Source organism: Rhinatrema bivittatum, chromosome 3 (genome assembly GCF_901001135.1).
Source record: "Rhinatrema bivittatum chromosome 3, aRhiBiv1.1, whole genome shotgun sequence".
Taxonomy (NCBI): Eukaryota; Metazoa; Chordata; class Amphibia; order Gymnophiona; family Rhinatrematidae; genus Rhinatrema; species Rhinatrema bivittatum.
Genome location: NC_042617.1, coordinates 593919483 through 593947052, shown reverse-complemented (window position 1 = coordinate 593947052; position 27570 = coordinate 593919483). Strand labels below are relative to the sequence as shown.

General features: G+C 44.8%; 1 protein-coding gene across 2 annotated transcripts in view; it reads right to left on the bottom strand.

Annotated features, from left to right (window-relative positions):
- LOC115088443 (probable palmitoyltransferase ZDHHC14) overlaps positions 1-27570 on the bottom strand; it is a 400884-nt gene that overhangs the window by 192823 nt on the left and 180491 nt on the right. For both annotated transcript variants that reach the window (XM_029596720.1, XM_029596721.1), the window contains exon 3: positions 23585-23743. In XM_029596720.1, coding sequence (XP_029452580.1) covers positions 23585-23743 — 159 coding nt within the window. The remainder of the gene's footprint in view (positions 1-23584; positions 23744-27570) is intronic.

Below are 27570 nucleotides of genomic sequence, written 5' to 3'. Positions count from 1 at the left end.
ACCTTGGGGTGATGGTGTCTAATGATCTGAAGTCGGCGAAACAATGCGACAAGGCGATAGCTAAAGCCAGAAGAATGTTGGGCTGCATAGAGAGAGGAATATCGAGTAAGAAAAGGGAAGTGATTATTCCCTTGTACAGGTCCTTGGTGAGGCCTCACCTGGAGTACTGTGTTCAGTTCTGGAGACCGTATCTTCAAAAAGACAGAGACAAGATGGAGGCGGAACAGAGAAGGGCGACCAGGAAGGTGGAGGATCTTCATCGGATGACGTACGAGGAGAGATTGAAGAATCTAAATATGTACACCCTGGAGGAAAGGAGGAGCAGAGGTGATATGATACAGACTTCAGATACTTGAAAGGTGTTAATGATCAAAAGACAACGACAAACCTTTTCCATAGGAAAAAAATCAGCAGAACCAGGGGTCAGATTTGAAGCTCCAGGGAGGAAGATTCAGAACCAATGTCAGGAAGTATTTCTTCACGGAGAGGGTGGTGGATGCCTGGAATGCCCTTCCGGAGGATGTGGTGACCAGAACTGTGAAGGACTTCAAAGGGGCGTGGGATAAACACTGTGGATCCATAAAGTCAAGATGCTGCCAATGAAGAGTGGGTGACTCGCCAGAATGATGGCTACTGCCTGGAGTCAATACCCTTATTAAATAAACATACACATGCTTACTGTGACTCCAACATCGCTCTAAGCTTCAACAACAAGAGGAAATGTGGAAAAAAGGATTTGCACTCACAAAGAGGGGAGTAGCTGGCTTGTTACGGCGGTTACTACCCCAAATCAAAAAAAGCCTGATACTTCACTTTCAATGCATATACAGCATAGTTCTCTGATTCAACGGCAGGGGAGAAGAAAAACTGATACTGTGGGAAATATAAGCTTTGCCAGCCTTCCCCTATTTCCAGCCCATACCAAGACATAACAGATTTCAGTAAGGGTCTAAAGCTTTATTGAGCTGCCTAAACAAAAACAGAAAGGGTGAGATGTGGGAATTATAAGCTTTGCCAGCAGGCCAATTTGGGGTTTAAACACTAACTTCCCTGACCTTTGCCTTGAGAAAACTCCAGAGAACTTATTAGCCGCTTTTTCCTTGCCTGAATGCCAACTCATTAACAATTGTGTTCTGTACCCTCATCCTTTGCCTTATTTCTCTCCAGCTATGGCGATTTCAGAACAGGACTCTGACAGGACAACATGTACATCCTCGATGCACAGAACTTTCACACCTGTTTGAATCGAACAGACTGTTGATCTGCACACACATGCCAACCCAAGCCTGCGGAGAACGACTGATGCATGCTGTGCCATTTAACCTTACAGTATGGACTAATTATCCTTTACAGAGAGGTGTTTTTCATTAACTCTCCAGTTAATAATACCATACTACACATTGGTAGCCGTTATTCAAGAGACTGCCGCTCTTTGTTGGGACTATGATACAGGGGATGGGGAAGGGAATTCAGGTGGGAAATATCCATATTGTAACCGAACCTTTGTATTAATCACTGAACACTTGCATAATTATACCACATATGTATGCAATTGGCAGATTTCAGGATGTGCAGTGGGAGACCCAAGCAGGTGCAGAAAGTATAGCGGGGACGAAGGATTTACCCTTTGTAGTTATATAGCCCAAATGATAACCAATGACATGTCCACAATCTGTTAGGAAACATATGGATGTTATGTGGGCGTAGAGCATATATGTACATTTCCCCAAGATGGAGAGACAGATGCACTTTAGGCTACATCCTCCCCTCATACTATGCAGTCAAAAATTTACCCAAAGCAAGGCTCTGTAACAAAAGGGAGGTGATAAATAATCCCATAGAAAAGTATACAGAAACTCAGATAGCTAGAAGCCTGTTTCCCCCAATGGGGACAGCTATGAATTACAGAGACTTACACATCCTAGCTAACTGGACAACTGCCCTATTTAATCAGACAGTCCATGCATTAAAACTACTCACAACAGAAGTCTCTCAGAATAGAGAAGTAGCATTCAGAACAGCTATACCTTAGACACTATTTTAGCCTTAAAGTGTGGTGTTTGTGCATTAATTGGATCTCATTGCTGTGTGTACATATCAGATTATAAAGCAAACCTTACACATACCATAGAGCAGATAGAAACCATGGATGCTGATGCACCACTTTCAGACAGAATACCTACTTCTCCATGGGACTGGCTATGGTCCTGGCTCCCTGATATTTCTGGTCTCAAAAGGGTGATTTCTATTATAATTACTGTAATTATCTTAATTATTTGCCTGTGATGCTGTATTCAGTGCATACCCAACCTCATATCCATACTGAAACCTTGCTCTCAGCCCGGATACAAAGATGTCTTGTAAGATGCCTAATAGGGAATCATGAGCCCTGCAGCGTTGGCACACCACGCTGCACCAGCTCTGGGTGATATGGAGATTCAGGAGCTCATCGGCAGCTGGCACACCACGTCGAATCAGCTTTCTTCTCTCCATAATCCCCCTTCCCCTATTTCCAGCCCATACCAAGACATAACAGATTTCAGTAAGGGTCTAAAGCTTTATTGAGCTGCCTAAACAAAAAGAGAAAGGGTGAGATGTGGGAAATATAAGCTTTGCCAGCAGGCCAATTTGGGGTTTAAACACTAACTTCCCTGACCTTTGCCTGAATAAAAGCATCACTTGTGCTTAAGTCTCTGCCAAGGAGAGGATACCTGACTTCATGTATTTCTCTGGCTTATAATTAATCCTGTTAGCCTGAAAGTAGGGCTGGGTGTTCCCTAGTCAGAGGCAGGACAAAAGTCAGGAGGTATAGATTTCAGCAGCCAATGAAATGATCCGTGCACACCCCCTGAGCCAAAGCCAATAGTGTAGGGACTCGTCTGTTGCTATGGGGAAAGTAGCCAATCATGTAATGACACATCATCTGCCTTTGTATGAATGTACAATAAAGGAGAGCGCCAAAGTGTGCTCCACCCTTCTCTTCCTGCCTGCGATGAAAGCTGCCTCAAGTGTGTTCTATGCCTCCATACTCAACAGATACTTCACACATCCAGCAGAGCTCTCTGCTTCAACGGCAGGGGAGAAGAAAAGAGGGTTCGCACTCACAAAGCGGGGAGTAGCTGGCTTGTTACGGCGGTTACTACCCCAAACCAAATGTGCCTGATACTTCACTTTCGATGCACATCCAGCATGGCTCTCTGCTTCAACAGCACGGGAGAAGACTGATACTTCACGCATATCCAGCATAGCTCCCTGCTTCAACGGCAGGGGAGAAGAAAAACAACCAATAAGGGCTGTATAACATAGTCTGGGTAAAACAAATAAGCATGGGTGTAGCTTGCTTATTGCGGCGGCTACTACCCCTAACGAATCAAGCTAGATATTTCACTTGGATGCAGCTCCATCACTGCTCTCTACATTAAAGGTGGGGGTGGAAGGGAAATAGAACCAAGAGCTAAGAGAAACAGATAAGTATGAGAGAAAAAATGTGTGAAGCTTGCTGGGCAGACTGGATGGGCCATTTGGTCTTCTTCTGCCGTCATTTCTATGTTTCTATGTTTCTATGGTTAACTGCCCTGCCCTTAGCACAGGTAACAAACTACCTGCCCATTCTAACTCTCCAGACTTCTGGCATTCACATATAAACATTTTAAAGCATGTTTTTAATCAGTGCTTTTATTTCTATTTGTATTCACAACCTGCTTATTAGAATAAGACAGAGGCAGTGTAGAGCCATTCACATCTGGATAATGCTTCAGCCTTAACCACAACCTCTCTATTAGGATATTCTAACTTCCCTCTTTTGCAAGCTTCCTTGAAGATCCCTTCCTCTGAACCACGCACTTCTCAGTGACCATCACCTTTTCCCCTTGCTCTAGTAATGTTAGCACCAGCAGCTGGGTTCCACCCTGGTTAAGGTAGAAATCATCTCCCCGCCCAGTTCTTAACAAATCTAAAGCCCCATAGTCCCTGCTGTGGTCCCGCATTTGGAACAGGAAACAGTTCTGAGAATGCAATCCTGGAGGTTCTGGATTTCAATTCCCTACTTAAAACCCTAAATTTAGCCTCCAGAACTGCCCTCCTATACCTTCCTGTGTCTCTGGTATCCACATGCCCCACAACAGCAGGTTCATCTCCAGGACTCTCTACAATACTATTTAGATGATGTGTGAGCTCAATAATTTTGCACCAAGCAGGCAAATTATCAAGCAATCCTTTTGCACACCATCCAACTAGCTATCTACCTGTCTAATGATAGAATCACCATCTGTACTAGGTCCCTCCTAGGCAGAAGCCTGAGAAGACACATCCTCAGTGTGAGAGGATAACACATTACCTGGAGGGCAGATCCTAGCTACAGGATCGCTTCCTGCCACACCAAGGTGATAGTCTCCTTCCAGGGAACGTTGCTTTCCAAAACAGCAAAGGGCTGCAGGCTGGAGCTGGGACAGCTCTACTATGTTCCTGAAGGTCTCCTCTTTATTTATTTATTTACTTAAAAGACTTTAGATCCTGTACCCTTCGGGGCGACCTCAATTCCTCAAGGTCTTCCATTCTGGTCTCCAGGGATCGGATTCATTCTCTGAGAGTCAGAAACTCCTTGCATTATGTACACATATACAACCTCTCACCAACAGGTAGATAATCATATATGAGGCACTTACAGCAAAAGACTCGATAGCCCTCATCTCGCTGTTGGACTTCTGCCTTCATCTTATTTTTTGTTAAAGTTTTTAAAACCGTTTAAGGTATGGGTATGTTTAAATGTGATTATTTTAAATTTAGGGTTTTTAAATTAATTATTAGCTTTCTAGTTAGTTTGTCGATAGCCAGCAATAGGTCTATGAAACAGTGTCAAAGGTGTGGCTTCACCTCTATTGTGTAGTCTCAGGGCACTTTGCGAACCATTGCCTGGCCATACCAGGAAACTCCTGGACCAAGGCCTGGTGGGAGAGGCTATCCTATGACTACCTTGATCCTCTCCACAGATTCTAGTACAAGTACATCTTACATTCAGGGATACCCATGACAAGCAAGCAGCAGGTGGAGATCCTGCCACCACATTGTTCCTACGACTGTGCCATTGACTTGATCCCAGAGAAGGTACTGCCTAGGGGTAGAATCTACCTGCTCTCCACACCAGAAACCAACTATATTAAACAAAATCTAGAAAGGGGGTTTATTCACCCCTCCCCTCATTGCCCACCGGGGCTGGCTTCTTCTTCGTGAGAAAAAAATACAGTTTGCTTTGCCCTTGCATCGACTACTATGGGCTCAATGCTATTGCCAAGAAGATACTCTTTCCCACTAATCACCAAACTCTTTGACCATCTCAGAAGCACAAATATTTACCAAGCTTGACCTAGTTTCCGAGAAGGCGACAAACGGAAGACCAGCTTTAATACCAGAAATGGACACAATGAGTACCTCGTGATGCCCTTTGGATTATGCAACATCCCCGCAGTCTTTCAATGTATGGTCAATGAGATTTTTCTGGACCTACTCTACTCCCATGTGATAGTATATATAGATGATATTCGGGTCTTCTCAAGGTCTTTGAGAGAATGTCAAGGTCATGTAAAGCAAGTTCTCCAGAGGCTCCGTGAGCATCAACTTTATTGAAAATTAGAAAAGTGTACCTTCAAACAAAAGGAACTCCCATTCCCTGGTTACATTATGTCCTGGCAAAGCCTGCGCATGCATCCAGAGAAATTAAAAGCCATCCTGGATTGGCCTCAAGGCCCTGCAGATCTTTGGATTTGTGAACTATTACAGGGAATTCATTCATGGCTACTCCATTGTTGGCTGCCCCCCCCCTTACCGGAAAAGTTTCTGATACCAAGAATTGGACTGACAGCACTGTTCAGGCTTTTCTGTACTTCAAAGACAAATTCATCTATGATCCATGCCTGCACCATCCAGACTCTTCCAGACCATTCATTCTGGAGGTAGATGCCTCTATCCTTGGAGCGGGGACTGTCCTCTTATACCATAACCACCAAGGGACCCTCATGACCTGATCCTATTTCTCTAAGAAGCTTACATCTGCAGAGAGGAATTACACCATTGGAGATCATGAGTTGCTAGCAATAAAGCTAGCCTTGGAGGAATGGTGACATCTGTTGGATGGGACCAGACACCCTGTGACTATTTACATGGACCACAAAAAAACACTTGGCAAAAGCTCAATGATTGGAACTCGTGACAAGTCCGCTGGTCGCTCTGAGCTCCGATACCACCCAGCTGAGAATAAAAGTTGAGCCGATTTCCTCTTTCTTTCCTTTGATCTGGTAGACTCCATGGAGCCCCCATTATATATCATCGACCCCACAAGGGTCGTGGTTGCAGCCGCAGTGACAGTTCCCCCGGGAAGACAGTCGTTCCCCAACACTTATGTCAGAAGTTTCTTCAGTGGTCCATGATTCCTGCCTGTGGGTCACTCAGAGCTCCCCTGATGAAGCCCTGAGTGGGTGAAACAAGGCACCATGTTGGGGTGAACATTGCTAAAGAAGGGGTGAACATCGCTAAAAAAAGGGGTGAATATCATTGAAGAAAGGGGCAGAACCCTTCGGCATTTGAAGAAGATATATGAGCATCTTTAGATTTTATAGGATTAGGTTTTTATGAATGTGTATGAAGTATGAATGTGGGTAGTATGTATGGGGTAATGGGTTAGTACATGTCCATGTGTTTAAAAAAAAAAAAAAAGGAGTGTTTAATTGTAATGTGATGATCATATTGACATATCCACTCCAGATGTGATTGGTATGCACTATGAAGATAATGCATTTGTAATAGATTTTGTGATGGTTATCAGGATATGAAATGTAATAAACCAATGATAATAGTTTTATAATAAATATATGTGATGTTTACAAATGGAAGAAGTGCAATAAATTAATAAATAATACTCTATAAAATATATGTGTGTGTAAAAATTAAAAAATATATATTGTATAGTGTAGGTTGAAATTAGTGGGGTAAATTCACACGGTTATGGTTTTTCATGATTCCCATTGTGATGTATGATTGCCAGTCTCCTCAGCCAACAACTCTTCCATCTGCTTGGGGTCCCGTTCCACATCCTCTCGGACTGAGGAGAACAGTTTATGCCCGCTTCTGGAAAAGCTTGTGTAGGAAATTTGGAATGACCTTGGATTTTACTTCGGCCTATCACCCCTTGAGCAATGGCCAAACTGAGCGAACAAATGAAACTCTCAAGGCTTTTCTAAGGGCCTACGTAAAGCAATGCCAAGACAACTGAGCAACCCTACTTCCATAGGCGGAGTTCTGCCACAATAATCATGTGAACAGCACAACCAGGTCATCACTATTCTATGTGGTATGTGGCCATCATTCTCATATCCCCAAGCCTGTTCCAGTCTCTGTTATCTACGCAAACTCCAGTTCCTCTGGCAAAAAATGCACCTTCTCCTGGGACAAATTTTACAACATTCCAAGAGGCAGGCAGATAAGAGATGCCGCCCAGTGCCTCCAATCAAGCCTGGGAACTTAGTTTGGCTTAGAACAAAAATCTTGCGCCTTAAAATGCCCTCGCTGAAGTTCTTCCCAAGATTTATGGAACCATCCTCTATTATACGGCAGGTGGGGCCAGTAGCCTACAAACTCAAGCTTCTTGCGACTCTCTGAATTCATGATGTGTTCCATGTCTCTTTATTGAAACCAGAAATCTTATCTTGACCATCCAGACCACCCCCTCAAACATACTGAAGTCATGACGGAGGAGGACATCCAGTATGAGGAGGGGAGATCCTGGGTTCCTGGAAATTCCAAAACCAAATCCAGTACCTCATTCACATGGAAGAATTTTGGCCCAGAAGAAAACTCCTGAGAACCTGCCTCAAACCTCCAAGTCCCACAACTGTTGCGGGACTTCCACGAAATTTCCTAGGAAGTCTAAACCCAGAAGTCTGGGGAGGGGCATATAGTTAAGTTTGCCAGTCGCAGGATCCACTCACAACTGGTATCACTTACCTCCCACCTCACCCAAACTCATGGTGTGGATGGAAGTTGCCTCGCAGCGCTCCTGCGGTAGGACACCGCCAGCACCTCTGCCGCCGCCACACGGTGCCATTCCCTATGCCGGCTCTTGAAGGCTCTGTGGCAGGAAAGGCCAGTCCCATCACTCCCAATGATGTCATGCCGCTGGATATTTAAACCCAACTGCAGTTCCTGCTCGGCGCCTCAGCCAAGCTGGAACCTGCCTAAGAAGCAGAGCATGTTGCTCCTGATTGTCCTGCATTCCTGACTGTGCCTTGCCTTGCCCAGCCTGCCTCGTCCAGTCTGCCTTGTCTAGCCTGTCTCATCCAATATTGCCGTCTCATCCCAGTCTCGTTCAGTGTCTTTCATGTGTCTTCATTCATCCTTGGCCTAACCTCCTGGTATTGATCTCTTGCATTGGACATGACACAACGTCCTGCCACCTGGACTTGACTTCTTGCATTGGACCCTGACTACACTTGTCTGCCATCTGTCCCATCCATTGGCCTGTTCCTCATTTCTCCAATCTGCTGCTTGTCCTGACCCCAGCGTGCCTCTGGACTCTTGTTCACTCCATCACCCTAAGGACCCACCTAAGTCCTGCCAGCTGCCAAAACCCAAGGGCTCAACCTGCAGGGAAGGCGGCTGGTATAGGCTAAGCTCCAGTTTGTCCCCCATCAGGGTGCATTTGCCAGCTGTTGGCATACACCTCACAGGTTCACCTACGAGGTTGCGTCAACTATGCCGCAGCAACAAGTGCTCACTTCCAAACCACTCATCACAGTGCTGTTACTTTGTGTGATTTGTCCTTTAGTCATAGCCCACAGATAATAGCTTTGAAGTTGGTAGAACTCTCCAAGGCTTGGCTGGGAGTACAGAAAAACCAGATCTACATACCAAAGCCCTGTACTAGCTCATGTGGACAAACCTTTCCTGACCTTCTCAGGCACTGGATATGTGCAGAGAAAAGTGTCTCGTTAGAATTTACTGAATGAACCTTTGTTCTTTTACCTATTACTGTTTGCAAATTGAATCTTTTTTTTGCTGTTTGCTGTTCCTGTTTTATGTTAATAAACTCTTTAGTTTGTTAGCTCTTTCTGTCCTGCGACTAATTAATTTTCCCAGTATTTCTTCTGCTTTATTTGGTCTGTAGGAGCCTTTCTAGGAACAGTCTGACTCTTTTGTTGCATGGGGTCTCAGGGTCCCTAGAAACTGCCAGGGCATAGCTTGAAGGTAGGGCACTTGCTCACAAGTAGAAACCTAGTTGACAGGTAGGATGTAGGGGAAAATATACTGGTGCATATGAGCCTCAAAAGTGCTTGGCAGGACCGTTTGAGTATCCACAGAGTTAATGCTAAGTGGGTGTTAGGTATAACGCTAAGGAATTACATGACATACCTAAATAAATATAACTTCAAGGAAGGTTTTGAAAATCCATTGCTTGGGGTGAGCGAATTTTCATGGCTGGGTGCATGAAGCCTCATCATCTTAGGTCCTTGCACTTCTGTTGTACTCCCACTGCGCCAAACAAGTTATTGGGGGAGGGGGAAAGAAATACATGGTGAGAGCATTTCATCACGAATGAATAAATCCTGGAGCAATTTTAAAATCTCTGATCTTGAGGCGAGGAAGAATATGATTCAGGTAGTCAAATGCCTTTAAGGTACAAATATTACATGAGGCAAGCATTTTTCAGGGTAAAGAAAATACAGAAAGAAAGGTTCATGATACGAGACTGAAAAGGGGGGTAATGTAAAAAAGCAGGTCTTCATGGAAAGTGTAACAGAAACATGGAACTGCCTCCCTATGAAGGAGGTGGATCCAAAATCAATCATGAAATTCAGTAAAGCATGGAACAAGCACAGAGGGAGCCTTAACCATGACAAAGAGAGAGCCTCATTCATTCTTAATACATGAAATTCCCAAAGCCTCTTTTGCTCTGATGTTTGTTGTCATTAGATTGTAAGCTCTACCGAGCAGGAACTGCTCTTATGTGTTTTTGTACCGCACAGCAGTGTTCAATAGCAGTAGTAATAGTAATAGGGAGACGGGGCAGACTAAATGACCTCTACTTGCCACCCTGTTCAGTATTCCTATGTTGTGGTTGTACAATGCGAGGAACAAAAGTCGACTGACTGGATACCAGCTTTATGCAATTTTTAATTGCATGTTCTTACATCTTTTAATGCACCTACACATTCTCTTTAATGAAGCAAAACAAATTCACATTATAATTCTTTGACATGAATACTTTTCAAAAATTGTTTTTAAGGAACAAATATAATTATAGATGTCCTTTTAAACTCATAAACACCTGCACAACAGCTACTATCATAGCTCAGGTTCTCCATTATGCATCTTGCAGATTCTATGTATGTCACATCATTGGAACAAAAAAGCTTTTAAACCTTTGGGAACGGCAATTTTCCAGTGATTCAATGCAAAAGTCATAAACAGTGTGTGCACGGCATTCAGAATGCACTTGAAATGGATGTGTTACATATTCCAGCCAGATAAACATTCATGATGAATAGTAGCAGTGCAGAGGGTCCTCGGTGCCATCCTGGAGTCAAGTCTTCCTGGGCTGGGGATACTGTGCAGGTAGTAGCATTCACAGGTGTATAGGGACTCTTAGTCATCTCTCAAGAGTGATACCTAGTGGCTGGATACAGGTGCAGGGCTCTGAAGGAGCTCTGATGAATGACCCCTAACACAGAACCATTGCTACAATGACCAGACTAGATACACCAGGGGTTAGATATAAAACAGGGGAAAAATCCCAGGGTTGCCAGATCAAAACACAAAGTTCCTCTTCATACAGTCAGACCAGTCCAGAAGAACGGATTATGCAAGCCAGGCAGCAGACAGCGAGAGATCAGCAGGCTCACTGATCTCACCCCTTTAGTCCTGGGGGAATTCTGCGCAGAAAATAGCAGAGGAGACCCCGGCATGCCACGAATGGAGTGCGTCCCGCGTGTGTCGCGGGACGAACTCCATTCACAGCGAAGATGAAGGCCCAGATGCGCCATTCGCAACGAAGCTGGAAGGCCCCCCCCCCCCGTGTGCCGTGAAAGGCACGCCCGGGCCTTCATCTTCGCCGTGAACGAAGCGCGTCCCACGGCACATGATCCGTTTGTGGCATGCCGGTGAGAGAATGTGTGTGTGAGAGAAGGGAGGGGGTGTGCGGGAGGGGAGGGTGAGAGAGAGCTGGAGGGTGTGAGAGAGAGCATGGGAAGTAAGAGAGCGGGGGGGGAGAGATGCTTGAGTGTGGGTTTCAGAGAGGGAGCGTATATCAGGGGAGGGGGTGTTGGGGAGGATGAGAGAGCAGGAGGGTGTGATAGAGAGCATGGGAGGTAAGAGAGTGGGGGGGGATGCTTGAGTGTGGGTTTCAGAGAGGGAGCCTATATCAGGGGAGGGATGTTGGGGGAGGATGACAGAGAGCAGGAGGGTGTGATAGAGAGCATGGGAGGTAAGAGAGCGGGGGGGGGGGGGGGATGCTTGAGTGTGGGTTTCAGAGAGGGAGCCTATATCAGGGGAGGGGTGTTGGGGGAGGATGAGAGAGAGCAGGAGGGTGTGATAGAGAGCATGGGAGGTAAGAGAGTGGGGGGGATGCTTGAGTGTGGGTTTCAGAGAGGGAGCCTATATGAGGAGATTGTGAAGGAGTGTATGTGCGTGAGAGATTGGGAGCTGGTGTGTATGAAAAAGGGATTGTGTGTATGTGAGGGTGCTAGCCTGTGTGAAGGGATTGTGTATGTGTGAGACAGAGCCTGTGTGAAGGGGTGCGTGAGAGAGAGACAGAGGTAGCCTGTGTGAGAGAGAAGGGGGCTTTTGTGGGTGTGTATGCAAGAGAGAGGGCCCTGTATGAGGGGATGTGCGTGCAAGAGGGTGAGGGAGCCTGTATGAGGGTGTGTGTGTGTGTATTAGAGAGAGGGACCCTGTATGAGGGGATGTGTTTGTGTGTGTGCGAGAGAGTGAGGGAGCCTGTATGAGGGGGTGTGTATGTGTGTATTAGAGAGAGGGACCCTATATGAGGGGATGTGCGTGCAAGAGGGTGAGGGAGCCTGTATGAGGGTGTGTGTGTGTGTGTATTAGAGAGAGGGACCCTGTATGAGGGGGGGTGTGTGTGTATTAGAGAGAGGGACCCTGTATGAGGGGATGTGTGTGTGTGTGTGCGAGAGAGTGAGGGAGCGTGTATGTGTACTAGAGAGAGGGAGCATGTGTGTGAGAGAGGGAGGGACAGAGGGAGCCTGTGTGAGGGGCAATACTGAGCTTGGGGTCAAACTCTGGGACTGGCAACAGAGTGGAAGGGGTTGAGCCTAGAGGTGGAAGGGAGAGATTCTGGCAGGTGGAGGAGTTGGAACCTGAGAGGGCAAAGTGGCCAGGGGAGTAGGGAGAGCGAGTGGAAGGGACACTCTTACAGTGAATTTCTAGGGAAATTCTGCTCAAAATATTTAAAATTCTGCATCTTTAAGAAATATCTTTTTTTCTGTATTAATTAAAAATGCAATTCCTTAAAGATTGTCATGTAAATTGTGTTATTTTGACCAATATAAAGTTTGCAGAATTTGATTATTATTAATTGATTAATTCGATTAATTAATTTGATTATTGTTAATTGATTAATTTGATTGATTAATTAATCCATCCTTATGATTTGCTCAGTTCAATGTATCCTGCTGTTCTCACCGTAAAGAGTGGTGAAGACTTGCTCCAAACTAAGGTATATAAAAACCGTCAAATATATAAATAAATAAATAAATAAATACTACAGAAAGCAAGAGCTTTCTGCAAGGATTTTAGCCAATATCTTTAATTCTATATTCAATAAAGATATGGGTCAAAGGCAGAGGAGATGTCTAGTAGGATCAATAAATACCTTTTTCCGCTGTCAATAACTTTGTGTAACATATCAATAGTTGAAGTTAACAAAATCTCTGTACTGAATCCAAATTGGAATGAATCCAAATGTCAAGGTAGTCAGTCTGCCTTTTTAGAAGTCTGTATGTCAAACTGGCCCCAAAACCCTAAACCACCCCCAAAACCTCACGTCTAGTTATTAGCTGGCCCTCCTATAGTGATATAAATAGTTGAATACTGTGAAGGCCTCTCCAGAGGGCTCTCTCTCTCCCTCTCCCCCCCCCCCCCAAAGCCCAGAAAGCAATTTGCAATCTTTAGCACAAATTGCGTTACGGCCGTTTCCGGCATATTGCACAGCTCAACACCAGGAAAAAAGGTGTAGTTATTTCCGGCATTAAAAATCGTGCGATATCATAATGCAATACTGCCCCTCATTTTCATTAATCCTACCCAAACCTCTCCCCGATCCCGCCCCTTTCAAAAATTTGCATTTGTGCCATGCGGAATCGCGATTATTGTGTGCGTTATGCGGTTAACCAATGCGTTATGCCATTAACACCAAATGAATTTCGATGAATGACCCTGTTAGTCATGGGAGATGCAATTAGTTCTTTAAGCTCTTTAAAGACTGAGACGTCACATACATTTAAAGGGCAAAAAGAGCTTTTATAAGGAGATAGAGCCCCAACAATTTCAAGAGAGACAAATTCAAAAGATGATCAATGCGCATCAAGGTGTTAGTCAGGGAGACGTGCCACGGAGAAATGTTAACAAAATTTACAGAGAGTTAGACACTTTCTCTGAAAACAAACTTCCTAAAAGACTCACAGGACGGACTTTCCACTGTCATAGTATGTGCAATAAAATTCCAGATCTGTAGGCCCTAATGGTGGAGGCTGACTTGGTTTAATGAGTTTCATGATTGGGATATGGCCATCCTGGACTACAACTTTTTAAGGAAGGTCAGAGAGGACAAAAAATGGGGAGGAGTAGCTCTTTATGTAAAGAACAATATCCAAGCCAATGAACTGTAAGGGACATGGGGTAGGGAAGAAACATTATGGGCTCTTTTAAAAATAAAAGATGGTGAGAAGGAGATGCAAGATGGTGTTCAGAGAGGACGAGCTGTAAAAAGCTCTTATCATCATCATCTGGGTTTTCTCTACCTTTTCTTAAGCGATAATTAAGCGGAAGGGAAAGCTGCGGGTATATCCATCTTCACACTCGCAGTCAACACCAATGCCAGGCTGTGATTTCTGAGGTTTTCTGCCTTCTCAGACAATGTTGGGGGCTGCTCTCAGTGCCACTGGCCTTGAGGGACAAGACCTGTGACCTGAAACAGACACATAAGTCTCGTTGAGCATGACACTAGAATGCCTCCCTCTCCAGTGATTCTTGCCACGATGTCATCTTCGAGCACTTTGGAACTGGTGGGAAATGACCAGGGTGGAGGCACAGAGGCTAGGAGATGCCAAGTGAAAGATAGGAGATGCCAAGTGAAAGATCAATTGGCCTTAAAGTTAGAACTGTTAGCAAGCAGCATTTGGGAGAGAATGGTAAGTCCTTTGGGGCAGATGATGACCGGAACTCCCCTCCTTTGAGCACCCCATGCAGGCTCCCGCGGACCTCAAGTAAGATCAGAGGATCTATCCCTTTGCCACCAGCAGTTAGACCATGTAGTCTAAAGCCTTCTCAATAGCATCTGAACTGTGTTATCTTCAGTCGAGTCACCTCTTTTTACCTTAACTAGCATTATTAACAATATCTATGGTCAGACCCAATCTCAACATGAAATATTAGCAGCCCATTCAGATCAAATTGAAAAACTGAAACAATCTACAGAGAAAATGTCTTCTGTCCAGTCTTCTTTGATCCAGGACAGTAATATGATTCATCGCAGGATTGAAAATCTAAAGAACTCTATTAAAAGTTAAATCTGTGTGTTTTTAACTTTCCTGTGGTGGCCATGATTTCTCCTGCTGAGATATTTAACTCAAACTTGGTATCTCTCATGGTCTATGCCCAAGATTTGTAAAGCTTTCTGCCTGTAGTTGAAGAAGTAGCTCAAGATGTAGCTCACGAAGCATTGCAACATGCTGTAGATTAATGGTTCTCAACCTTTTTTCAGTCGGGACACGTCTGACAGATGGTTCTCACATGTGTGACACACTGAACAAATGATCGTCACGGGGCTAAATGTAAACATATACTCTGCATCCACAGGAACCCCCTCAACCCCCAACAATGAGTGCAGAGCAGAAGTAGGGCATTACCTGTACAACTCACCATCCAAAAAAGATATTCTGGTTCTGACGACATCTCAATAAAAGCAAACCAAACTCCCTCTACTACTAGGAGCAATAGCCCTTCTTATGGAAAGATAATAATGTACCACCAACGCATGTCCTATTGAGAAAACACAACAAATAAGATTGATACAAATGCCTACATGTTAGTAAAATACCTCACTTCGGTCACACACCCTTCACCAAGTACAGAAAAAACACAAATTATAAATATGGAGACAGAAACTGGAATGGAAAACCAAAAAAGCTACTCTGCATGCAGTGCAAGCCTGGAGACATGGAAAGAGAAATATAGCACCTAACAGACTCTCAGGATTTGCAATAATGCACACAAACTAATCTGCACAAAGTTACACCTGCATTATGGCATGCAATACTACAATATTAAAACAGGCCCTAAACACTAATACACCTCCTATTTGGAAAACAGAATAAGTCAAGCTGCTATAGATCCTCATAGAAATGATTGTAAAATTGTTGCGCTCCTCCCATAGCTGGCGCCACGGGAGGAGCTTACCTGAGTGGTCGAAGGCCGCAGAAGCCGGGCCTTGCCTGATTCTTGCGGCCCGGGGCCACCATCGTACTAGTACGGCAGGAGCCACGCCGGAGTTCCTTTCGCGGCAAGGAGTCGCGATTGTCTTTCCTTCACAGCCAGTGGTCTCATGGGCATGCAGGTCGGTGGAGGATTCGAGACTTGGACTGCCTTCACCGTAAGGTCACACATTCTCCTTGTTCCATCCTGGAGAGCCCTAGGTTGTGCTCCGTTCCATCTTTAGCGCAACAGGAGTGCCAAGCCTTGAGCGTCCCGAGCTCGGGGCCGACGCAAGCTCCAACAGATTGCTGAAGCCATGTGTCCGGTGGGACTATCCTTGTCCTGGACTCCAGAAAAAATATTTTGGACTTTTCCACAACCTGCTGGAGGTGCCAGCTCTCTTGATTCCTCGACCTGCAGGAGGCGCCTGCATCCAGACTTCCAGTTCCTCCACAATTCCAGGATGGGGTTCCACGACCTGCAGGAGGCGCCTGCGCCCCACCTGATGTTTGCTGTCATAGCCTGAACCCACCATGGATTCCCCACCCGTGTGTTCCTTGCTCTTGTTGTTCCCCATTTTGTTCCTTGCTCTTGTTGTTCCCCATTTTGTTCATAAGAACATGCCATACTGGGTTAGACCAAGGGTCCATCAAGCCCAGCATCCTGTTTCCAACAGTGGCCAATCCAGGCCACAAGAACCTGGCAAGTACCCAAAAACTAAGTCTATTCCATGTTACCGTTGCTAGTAATAGTGGTGGTTATTATCTATGTCAACTTAATTAATAGCAGGTAATGGACTTCTCGTCCAAGAACTTATCCAATCATTTTTTTAAACACAGCTATACTAACTGCACTAACCATATCCTCTGGCAACAAACTCCAGAGTTTAATTGTGCATTGAGTGAAAAAGAACTTTCTCCGATTAGTTTTAAATGTGCCACATGCTAACTTCATGGAGTGCCTCCTAGTCTTTCTATTATCCGAAAGAGTAAAAAAACGATTCACATCTACCCGTTCTAGACTTCTCATGATTTTAAACACCTCTATCATATCCCCCCTTAGCCGTCTCTTCTCCAAGCTGAAAAGTCCTAACCTCTAGTCTTTCCTCATAGGGGAGCTGTTTCATTCCCTTTATCATTTTGGTAGCCCTTCTCTGTACCTTCTCCATCGCAACTATATCTTTTTTGAGATGCGGCAACCAGATGCGTTCCTTCTTCTTGTTCTCCGCTCCATAGTTGTATTCTTGTTCTCCGCTCAGTTATTGAATTCTTGCCTTCCTCTCCATTATTCTCTTTCCGCTGTTCCTTGTTCCCTCTTGCTCCGCTGTTTCCATGATTTCCTTGCTCTCCGCTGTTTCTTTTTCTGTCCCTATGCTTCGCTCTTGTCTTGTCTTGTTCCTTTGCTCCGCTGTTTTGCTTGTTCCATTTTCTATTCTGTGTTTTCTTGTTCCATGTTTTCTTGTTCCCATTGTGCGTTCCCTGGTTCTATGGTCTCTTCCACATTTTTCTTCCATACGACCTGCAGAAAGCGCCTGCACCATCTCAGTTCCAGTTGTCCTTCCTGGACCTCTCGAGGAGGGGAGAGGACCCCCTTTGAGGGGGGGGGGTAGTGTTGTGCTCCTCCCATAGCTGGAGCCACGGGAGGCGCTTACCTGCGCGGTCGGAGGCCACAGAAGCCGGGACCTTGCCTGATTCTCACGGCCTGGGGCCGCCATCGTACTAGCGCTCTCTCTCCCTCTGGCTCGCGCTCACTCATTTTATTTATTTATTTATTTATTTAAGTTTTTTATATACCAACATTCAAGACGGTGGTCCCATCATGCTGGTTCACAAGAAACAAGGGTGAAACTTTACCATTTAACAAAAGTGCAGAAAAACAGTTACATATAACAAGGAAAACAATAACTTGGAATGAGAAGGGAAATGAAGATTAGATAGTAAAATATATGTATAAATAACATTGTGAGAGGTGGCTATTAACGCTAATACTAGCGGAGCTTGTTGCATGAAGGGGGATTAGATGGGGTTGGAGTTAGGAAAGGCCTGCGTGAACAGCCACGTTTTGAGTCTTATCTTGAATGTTGAGATGTTGGGTTCCATTCTAAGATCCGGGGGAATGGAGTTCCATAATGTTGGACCGGCTGTGGAGAATGCGCGATCTCTAAGCGTGATGTGTCTGGTAGTCTTGGCTGGAGGTACTTGAAGTGATCCTTTGTAAGCATCTCTTGTCGGTCTTGTGGAATGGTGTAATCGGAGGGGAATATGGAGATCGATTGGGGCTAATTGATGGATGTTTTTGAAAATGGTGAGAATGGCCTTGTAGATTATTCTGAAGTGGATGGGCAGCCAATGGAGGTCCATCAAGATAGGTGTTATGTGTTCTCTTCTCCTGGTGTTGGTGAGTATACGGGCGGAGGCATTTTGTACCATTTGTAATGGTTTGGTGTGTGATGAAGGGAGACCAAGCATGATGGTGTTGCAATAATCCAGCTTTGCGAAAATGATTGATTGTAGGATCGTTCTGAAGTCATGTGTGTGGAAGAGAGGTCGTATTCTTTTCAGCACTTGGAGCTTGTAAAAGCAGTCTCTGGTGGTTTTGTTGATGTTAGCTTTCAGGTTTAGGTGATTGTCAATTTGAACTCCTAGATCTCTCACTTGTGTAGTGCTTGGTACGGTAGGATGAGTGTATGTGATGGAGCTGTTTTCTGGAGTGATGAGTAGAAGTTCCGTTTTTGATGAATTTAGTATCAGGTTGAGACTTGTAAGAAGTTGTTTGATATTTTGGAGGCAGGATTCCCAGTGCAACATTGTTTTTGCGAGCGATTCTTCGATGGGGATCAGGACCTGAATATCGTCAGCGTAGAGAAAATGTTTGAGATTGAGGTCAGTGAGAAGTTTACATAAGGGTAACAGATAAATGTTAAACAAGGTAGGAGACAGGGATGAGCCCTGAGGGACTCCTACGGCTGCGGGGTGTAGAGAGGATTCTTTATTATGAATCTTGACCTTATAACCTCTGTTGCTGAGGAAGGTTCTGAACCATGATAGGGCAGTGCCTGAAATACCTATGGCTGATAATTGGTTGATGAGAAGGGAGTGATTGACCGTATCAAATGCAGATGAGAGGTCGAGTAGTATCAGAAGGAAGGCTTGTCCTTTGTCTAAGCCTAGGATGATGTGGTCAGTCATAGAGATGAGGAGGGCTTCCGTGCTTAAGGTTTTACGGAATCCGTATTGTGATGGAAATAGAAGGTTGTTGTCTTCAATGTGGTTTGAGAGTCGTGAGTTTACCAATTTTTCCATTATCTTGGCTATGAATGGAAGGTTAGCTATCGGTCTGAAATTGTTAGGATCGTTTGGGTCGAGATTTGGTTTTTTGAGAAGGGGTTTGAGTGAGGCAAGTTTGAGGTTGTCCGGGTAGAGTCCTTGTGTGAGGGAGCAATTTATGATGTCTGCCAGGGATTTGGAGATAGATTCTGGGATTGCTAGTAGTAGTTTGGTTGGGATGTGATCCGAGGGATGAGAGGATGGTTTCATTTTCCTAAGAATTCCTTGGATCTCAGCGGATGAAGTTGTGTCAAGTTCTTCTAACCGAGTGTAGTTGATTGAGGGTTGAGGAGTAGTTAGTGGAACAGTGGGGTTCGTGGGGAGCTGCGATAGGAGAGTATTGATTTTGTTGTTGAAGAAAAGAGCTAGTTCTTCTGCTTTTGATTGAGCTTGGTCATGTGTAATCTCAGGTTGGTTTACTTGTGTAAGGTTGGCTACATAGCTGAAGAGGGCTTTGGCATCGAAAATAAGGTCGTGTATCTTCGAGGCGTAGTAGTCCCTCTTGGATCTTAGGGTGTTTGATTTGTATTGATGCAGAGATGATTTGTAGATTGAAAGGGTGATGGTTCCTGGGTTTTTGCGCCATTTAGCCTCATTTTGTCTTAGTTGGAGTTTGAGCTTTCTTAATTCTGCTGAGAACCATGGCTGTCTTTTGGAGGAATTCTGGTGTGGTTTTTTTGTAATAAGAGGGCATAGCTTGTTGGCTATAGTTTCGGTGATTGTGTTCCATGATCGAAGTGCTGCGTTCGGATCTGTAAGGTCCAGTTGGTGGAGTAGTGGAGATAGGTGATTATTAAGGTCTTCATGGGAGCAAGTTTTCCTGTATTTGAAGGAGGGCAAAGGAATGCAAGCCGGGTTGGTATCTTTTATAGAGAATGAAGTAGTTATGAGATAGTGATCTGACCACGGGACCTTTGTGCAATTAGGTGTAGAAACTGGCTTGATTGCCGTGTTAACGAAGATCAGGTCTAACGTGTGGCCGGCTTTGTGGGTAGGTTTATTAACTATTTGAGTGAAGCCTAGCGCTGTGAGAGCAGTGAGGAGAGTTTCACAGTTAGGTGATGGGGTAGGGTTATCAACGTGCATGTTGAAATCCCCTAGAATGATGGCTGGCGAGTCAAAGTTGATGAGGGAAGAGGTTAATTCAACCAGTGGTGAGGCATCTGATTCCAAGAGTCCTGGGGGGGCATATACGAGAAGGATTTGTAGTTTGTCTGAGATGAAGAAGCCGAATTCAAGTTTTGAGTTGGAGTTGGATTGCTGTAGCGAGAATCTGAGGTCCTTTTTAGTTGCTAGAAGAATGCCTCCTCCCTTTTTTTTATGACGAGGTAGCGAGAAGAAGTCGTACGCCTCTGTAGGTAGTTGATTAATTATTGCTGTGTCTGCTGGTTTTAACCATGTTTCCGTAATTGCACATATCTCCGGTTTTACATCGATGAGGTAGTCATTCAATATTAAAGACTTTTTCGTAAGGGATTGAGCATTGAAGAGGCTTAAAGAGAAAAGGGTGAGGCCTAGAAGTTGTGTGGAAGGAGAGACTAAAATTGAAGAGAGGGATTTGAGGTTGTGTTGTTGGGCATGTCGGACAGAAATTCTTTTAGGTGGAGTATTATGTTGGAGAATTGGAATTGTGAAAAATGGGGCCATTTGTGGGGTCTATGTTGTATGAATGTTTATGGCTTGCTGGAGAGGCTGGATGAATGCTGGACGATTGTTGGTGAGGCTGGGCGATTGCTGGAGAGGCTGGACGCTTGCTGGACGTTTGCTGGAGAGGCTGGATGAGTGCTGGATGCTTGCTGGGGAGCTTGCTGGAGAGGTGGACTTTTATTCCCTATGGCTGAAACGGTTAAATCTGTGTCTTTGCTGGCTGTTGCATTTGTTGAAGATTTAGGTAGTTCCGCGAGTAAGGCACGGGGCCTCCTCGGGGCTCTACGAAGGGGCGAGACAAAGGGGCAGGCCCCTTTGTCGCGCTCCTTCGGCGCGCGACGCTTGGCGCGCGGCGCCTAGCAGGGTAGGATTTAAATCCCTGCCGGGCTCTCTCTGGTTGGCTGCCTGCTGTTTCAGGGCGGGCCTAGGCGCGTTTTTTTATTTCTTTTTGAGGATTTCCTTCGCCGGAAACGGCTTCGGCGATCGCGGCTGGCGTCGGGGTCCCCCGGGTGGGGAGGCCGAACACTGACCTGACCTTCCCCCGGTGGGGCTCCGGCGCCGGTCTCGCAGGTCTTCAGTCGCCGCGTGGAGGAGAGAGAAAAGAGAGAAGGCGCCGAGCAGGGTAGGATTTAAATCCCTGCCGGGCTCTCTCTGGTTGGCTGCCTGCTGTTTCAGGGCGGGCCTAGGCGCGTTTTTTATTTCTTTTTGAGGATTTCCTTCGCCGGAAACGGCTTCGGCGATCGCGGCTGGCGTCGGGGTCCCCCGGGTGGGGAGGCCGAACACTGACCTGACCTTCCCCCGGTGGGGCTCCGGCGCCGGTCTCATGACCCCCCCTCCTCCTCTTCAGCACAAATAACAGCTGCAGTAGCCTCCTCCTCCAGCCGCTGCGGCCTAAGATTGAAGAATCCCATCTGCTGTGGGCGTCTAACTTTGTTCTTTCTCCCATCGCTGATTGCTGGATGTGCTTCATTTTGGTCTGGGCCCGCACTTTATGCAGCATGGTCTTCTTCCCATGTGCCCCGCTGTACATCACTGCCTGTTCCAGGCCTTGGGGGTCGGAAAGAAGAAAGGGCCATGCCGCTGATGTTGCCAGCTTCCATTAACACTGCTGCCGTTCCTGCCTGGACAGAACAGCAGCAGTGTTAGTAGAAGAACATCTGCATCTCGCTGTGATGGAGGAGAGGAAAGGAAGCACAACCAGACTTTGTCCCAGCCCATCAAATAAAGTCCAGCTCCCTCCTGCAATCTATATTTTTAAAAACTGACCCACCCCCACCCCTCGCCTCAGTCACATATGCAGAATACAGACAGAATGAAGAGATCAGAAAGTATAAACAGAAATGTGCTGAGAAGAACTGAACTGCAACCCACAACAAGCCAGCCTCTGTATGCAGAGCAACAATGGAAAAACAGAAACAGTACCATTCTTCATAAAACAATCAAGAATTACAAAACATCATCACCATTTCAAGATCAGGTCTGAACAGGACTATATATCTGCTTGCATATGGCTCTGCGAAACAACCTATCGTCCATCAGTCTTTGCCTATGTAGAAGGGCAGACTACACATCCTCCCCAAACTATGTCCTCGAGGGCTGCAACTCAGTCAGCTTCTCAGGATTTTCACCATGAGCATTCAATGGAGGCAGTTCATGCAAATAGATCTCAAGCATATTCATTGTGGAAATCCTGAAAACCTAACTGGGTTGCTACCCTCAAGGGCATAGTTTGAGGACCCCTAAGAACATAAGAACATAAGAAAATGCCATACTGGGTCAGACCTAGGGTCCATCAAGCCCAGCATCCTGTTTCCAACAGTGGCCAATCCAGGCCACAAGAACCTGGCAAGTACCCAAACACTAAGAAGATCCCATGCTACTGATGCAATTAATAGCAGTGGCTATTCCCTAAGTAAACTTGATTAATAGCCGTTAATGGACTTCTCCTCCAAGAACTTATCCAAACCTTTTTTGAACCCAGCTACACTAACTACACTAACCACATCCTCTAGCAACAAATTCCAGAGCTTTATTGTGTGTTGAGTGAAAAAGAACTTTCTCCGATTAGTTTTAAATGTGCCACATGCTAACTTCATGGGGTACATCAAGCTTAAAACAAATAGAGATGCAGTATGAAGCGAAATTACAATCTCAGCCACCAGGGGAAGAGTTTACTTGGGCATCCCTCCACCCCCACTCCCCACAAAGCAGAGCAACAAAAGTGAAAACCAGAGCCCTGCTCCCTCCTCCCTCAGCGGATTTCTTAAAGGCACAGGACTCCCAGAAAGAGAGCAAAGCAAACCTCTACTTTGATGGAGCTCCAGCACTGCTCTCTGCATCAGTGGCAGAGGGGAAGAAAATCAGAAACAAAACGTTTCCAATAAGGGCCAAGAGTAACAGATAGACTGCCCTGCCACAAGGGAAGGAGTGAGTCACATAGCGTAGTGACTGAGAGGGGACGGGAGGGGAGTGACTGAGGAGGGGAGGGAGTGGGAGTGAGAATGAGGGAAGGGGAGGTGAGAGGGAAGGAAAGGGGGTTTCAGTGAGAGGGGAGGGAGGCAGTGGGAGAAAGAGGGTGAATAAGACTGAGGGAAAGGAGTTTGAGTGGGGGCAGGGGAGGGAAGGGAGGTGAGTAGAGGAAGGGGGATGAGTGACTAAGGTGAATGAGAGAGGGGAAGGGGGAGTGAGGGAGAAGAAATGAGGAAGTGTGCCGTTTCCGGAAACCAAACCGAAAAAAAATGTTTTAATGTAGCCCGTTGTTACGGGCTTAACTCCTTGTATTTTATAAACACAAGCTACCTCCAAATTTCTTAAAACAAACTTTTCAGACATCAGTTCCTGCATTTGTTTATGATGTGCATAGTATTATTGTGCTTGCCATATGAAAGTGTATGAAATATTTAATTTCAACTCACCTACACAGTTATCACAAAGGCTGCAATGAGAGGCACGAGGTGGGCGGAATATTTTGCAGGTGAAACAGTATTTAAGTTTCACCGTCTGTCCATTAATGACTACTTCTTTTGTTCTTGGGGGCGGCCGATACCCCCCTGAACTGGAACCATTGGCAATATCTAGGGGGGAAAAGATATTCTGTTAAAAACTATAAGTTTAAAGTCTTGCTTTATCACCTAGACTTGTACCACCAGGTTAGATTTATTTATCTTCATTTGTTAATCACTTTACAGATAAAAAAGAAATCACCCAAAGCAATGTACAATAAAAGCACATAAAACATCAATTTCACATAAACTATCAATCAACACTACAATAGTCATAAACAGAGCATCTTAGCCATAATAAAACCTACATTTAAAAAAATAAAACAATTCAGCTGTAGACTATCAATGTATTTATATAAAGCTTTTCTATACCGGCATTCATGATGCAATCATGAATGCCGGTTTACGGATAAGAGGGGAGTGAAAACTTTGTTCATTTAACCAGTGCAGAAGAAGCAAAAAAATTACAATATAACAATGAAGGAGGGAATAAATATAAACTTTACAGAGGTAGATTATTTACATTTCTCACAATAAAATGGACACATTTACAAAGGAAAGATACCAGCGTAGTACAGATAATATATATTTCTATACCGGACATAACCATAACATTAGCAACTGCTTGCTTTAATCTATAAGATAAGAACAGAGTTTATTTTAGAGGAGATCATTTATTTCAATGAAGATTATATGCCAAAACATTAACAAATAAAATTTAAAAGAAAGGGGCGGGCTGGGGGGTGTGGTCTGGGCGGGAAGGGGCGGAGCGGGGGGCGGGCCGGGACAGCACCATTCGACGCTGGCAGCCGGCCGGCGCCCGGAGATTACTTCTGCTCCAGAGGAGTAGTAAGTACGAAAATACAAAATTTGGGGATAGTTAGGGTAGGTTTAGGGGGCAGGGAGGAGAGGGGAAGAGGGAGGCAGTATAGGGTTAGGGTTAGGAAAGTTCCCTCCATAATTGGAGCGAACTGGAAGGGAACTGGGGACCGGACGATCGCGTCACCACACGTAGGTTATAAAATTCCACTCCCCTGCGCACGCGAATGTTATAAGATCTGCGCGCGGGTCTTAAAATCGACCTCTATTTTTAGGAAACAATTTCAAATGTATTTCTATTTTTTTTCTCTCTTAATGAATCCTTTAAAGCTCCAGAAGTAATTAGATCAACAACCACTTTATTTTTTTATGTTGCTAATTTAAGATATTTAAAAACCAAGCCACATAAAACAAAGAACTTGAGAAAATCATACACCAAAGACCACAAAGCCTGAACAATTATCTCCCGCAAATACATGTTCCTAGCAAATCCACAAAATAACAAAAAGGCTATCTTTAACAATAAAGAAAACATGTAAGAGCCCAGGACAGACTCACAAGAAAAAGTATTCCATACAGCACACCTCAAAAAATAAACGTCATCAAAAGTATGCACCTCAATAGTTTTCCCACCCTATCTGTGACCCCGGGAATGCCTCTTTCAAGCACACTGCTAACTGCTTCCATGCATATTTTTATGCATGCAAACCCCATTTTCAAAAAGCCATTTACATTAATAGGTATTTTGGAAAATAACCCCCTAAGTTATCAGTTGGACATTAATAGCATATAAATACACACACAAAAAAGAGACTTTTGGATACATTAGGAGTATATGATGGACAATGTGGACAAACCCTATGATTAACAACACTATTTCAACTTCTGATCCTCTGTTCATTTTATACTGCACTAGTAGGAATATCTTTAGTAGGTGTTCATTCTCCTTTTGGGTTCTTGCATACACAATTAGTGTTTCTGATCTTCACACAATCCTACAGTGGGATATTTTATTTGTATAATTTAATGTGACATTCTACATTGCCTTGGTTCAATGTCCAATACAGATCTTTTCAAAAGGCGCCATCTTTGCTCCTGCCCCCACAAATCCCTCCCAATTTTAATTTTCAATCTATATAAATAAAGTTGTGGATGCCCTCTGTCCAGATATTCGGTTTCATTCAGATCAGCCCTGCTCCTAGGAGGCGAATTTGTGACTCGCTTCTGAGGGGCATGGATGTAACCCTTTGTTGACCAGATATGTTGTCCCAGGAAGTATGCTGTCTGCCAGGTGCCAAAAACTAAGACCTTACAGAGTGGATGTCAAAAATCTTGAAGCTTACTGACTACTATCTGATGCTGGGCATCCAAATCAGCATGAATGACACTGCTAGGTACCACACAGATCATATCAAAAGTGACTTCATGGCTCTGGGAGAGGGTAAAGCAGACAGAAGCATAGGTGTTATTCCCCTCCAGTCAAGGATGAAGGCCAAGACAGGGAAACTCGCATTCTGGAGATTTATTTATTTATTTAATTTTATATACCGGCAACCGTTTGCACATCGTGCCGGTTTACAGATAACTTAAAACAAGGATATATATAGGCAAAGCCTTTACAAGGAACATTGTGTAACCTAGAACATAGTAACAGATCAATAACTAAATAAATAGGGGAGGGAGGGGAGGGGGTGGTCGAGACAAAGGAGGGGGCGGGGGGGGGTGAAGACGGAAACGTGAGGAGAAAATATGTACAGGGAAACAATGAACAGGTGGTATTGTACATAGGTTGTGTGCAATATTTGAATATGCGCATGGGCAACAGTGAAAGGGGTAAGAAGATATGTACGGAGCTAATAAGGGATAAATTATTGTGTGCATGATAAGTGAGGGGTTTGTGGTTGTCTTGAGGGGATGGGTGTAGGTCCTGTGGTGGGGGTGTTAGTACTAGTACTAGATGGAGGTTGGGTTAAGGTGTTTATAGGTGGTGAAGGTGATTGGGGGTATGCTTGGAGGAAGAGCCAGGTTTTGAGTTTCTTTTTGAACGTGGGGGTGGAGGTTTCGGTGCGAAGGTCAAGTGGCATGGAGTTCCACAGGGAAGGGCCTGCGAGGGAAAGGGCCCTATTGGTGGTGGAGATGAGTCTTGTGGATTTTATAGAAGGGGGAATAAGGGTTCCACGGAGGGAGGAGCGGGTAGGTCTTGTGGAGGTACGAGGGAGGAAGGGTGGGCTTAACCAGTTGTAGTGTTCATTAGTAATACTTTTGTGGATGAGGGTAAGGGTCTTGTATAGGATGCGTGAATGGATGGGCAGCCAATGGAGATTAATGAGGGTGGGGGTAATGTGGTCTTTCTTCTTGACATTAGAGAGGATGCGTGCAGTAGCGTTTTGAAGGAGTTGGAGAGGTCTGAGGTGGGTGGCAGGGAGTCCAAGTAAGAGTGCGTTACAGTAATCGATTTTTGAAAAAATTAGTGATTGGAGTACTGTGCGGAAGTCATGGAAGTAGAGGAGGGGTTTGAGTTTTTTGAGGGTTTGGAGTTTGAAATAGCAACTGCTAAGGATAGATTTGATATATGGTTTGAAGGTTAGTTGGTTGTCAAGTATAACACCCAAGTTTCTTGTGTCGGAGATAAAGTTAGGAGTCTGAAACGTGGAGATAAATGAATGGCTGCGTAGATGGTGTCAACAAGAGTGTTTTGGCTTCCCAGACCATGGGATAATGGTTCATGGTCTCTGTTCATGTGAACAGAGATGGATTTGATCTGTTGAAGGAGGGCAGCATCTTGCAACATAGATCGGCAAACCTAGAGAGTAGGGCTTTAAACTAGGATAGTCAGAAATAGGCATGCAAAACCCTAAGGTAAAAAACAAACATAGGAATGGAAAAAAGAGCAATATCTGAAAAGCTATGCACATTCATGCTCATTGTACAGGAAATAAAGTTCTGGATCTAGAGGCAGTCATGAAAGAAGTTGATTTAGATGTAATGACTCTCACAGAAACGTGGCTAGGACATTATTATACCTGGCTTCATACTATTCAAGAAGGACTGGGTAGGTAGGAAGGAAGGGAGGTGGCACT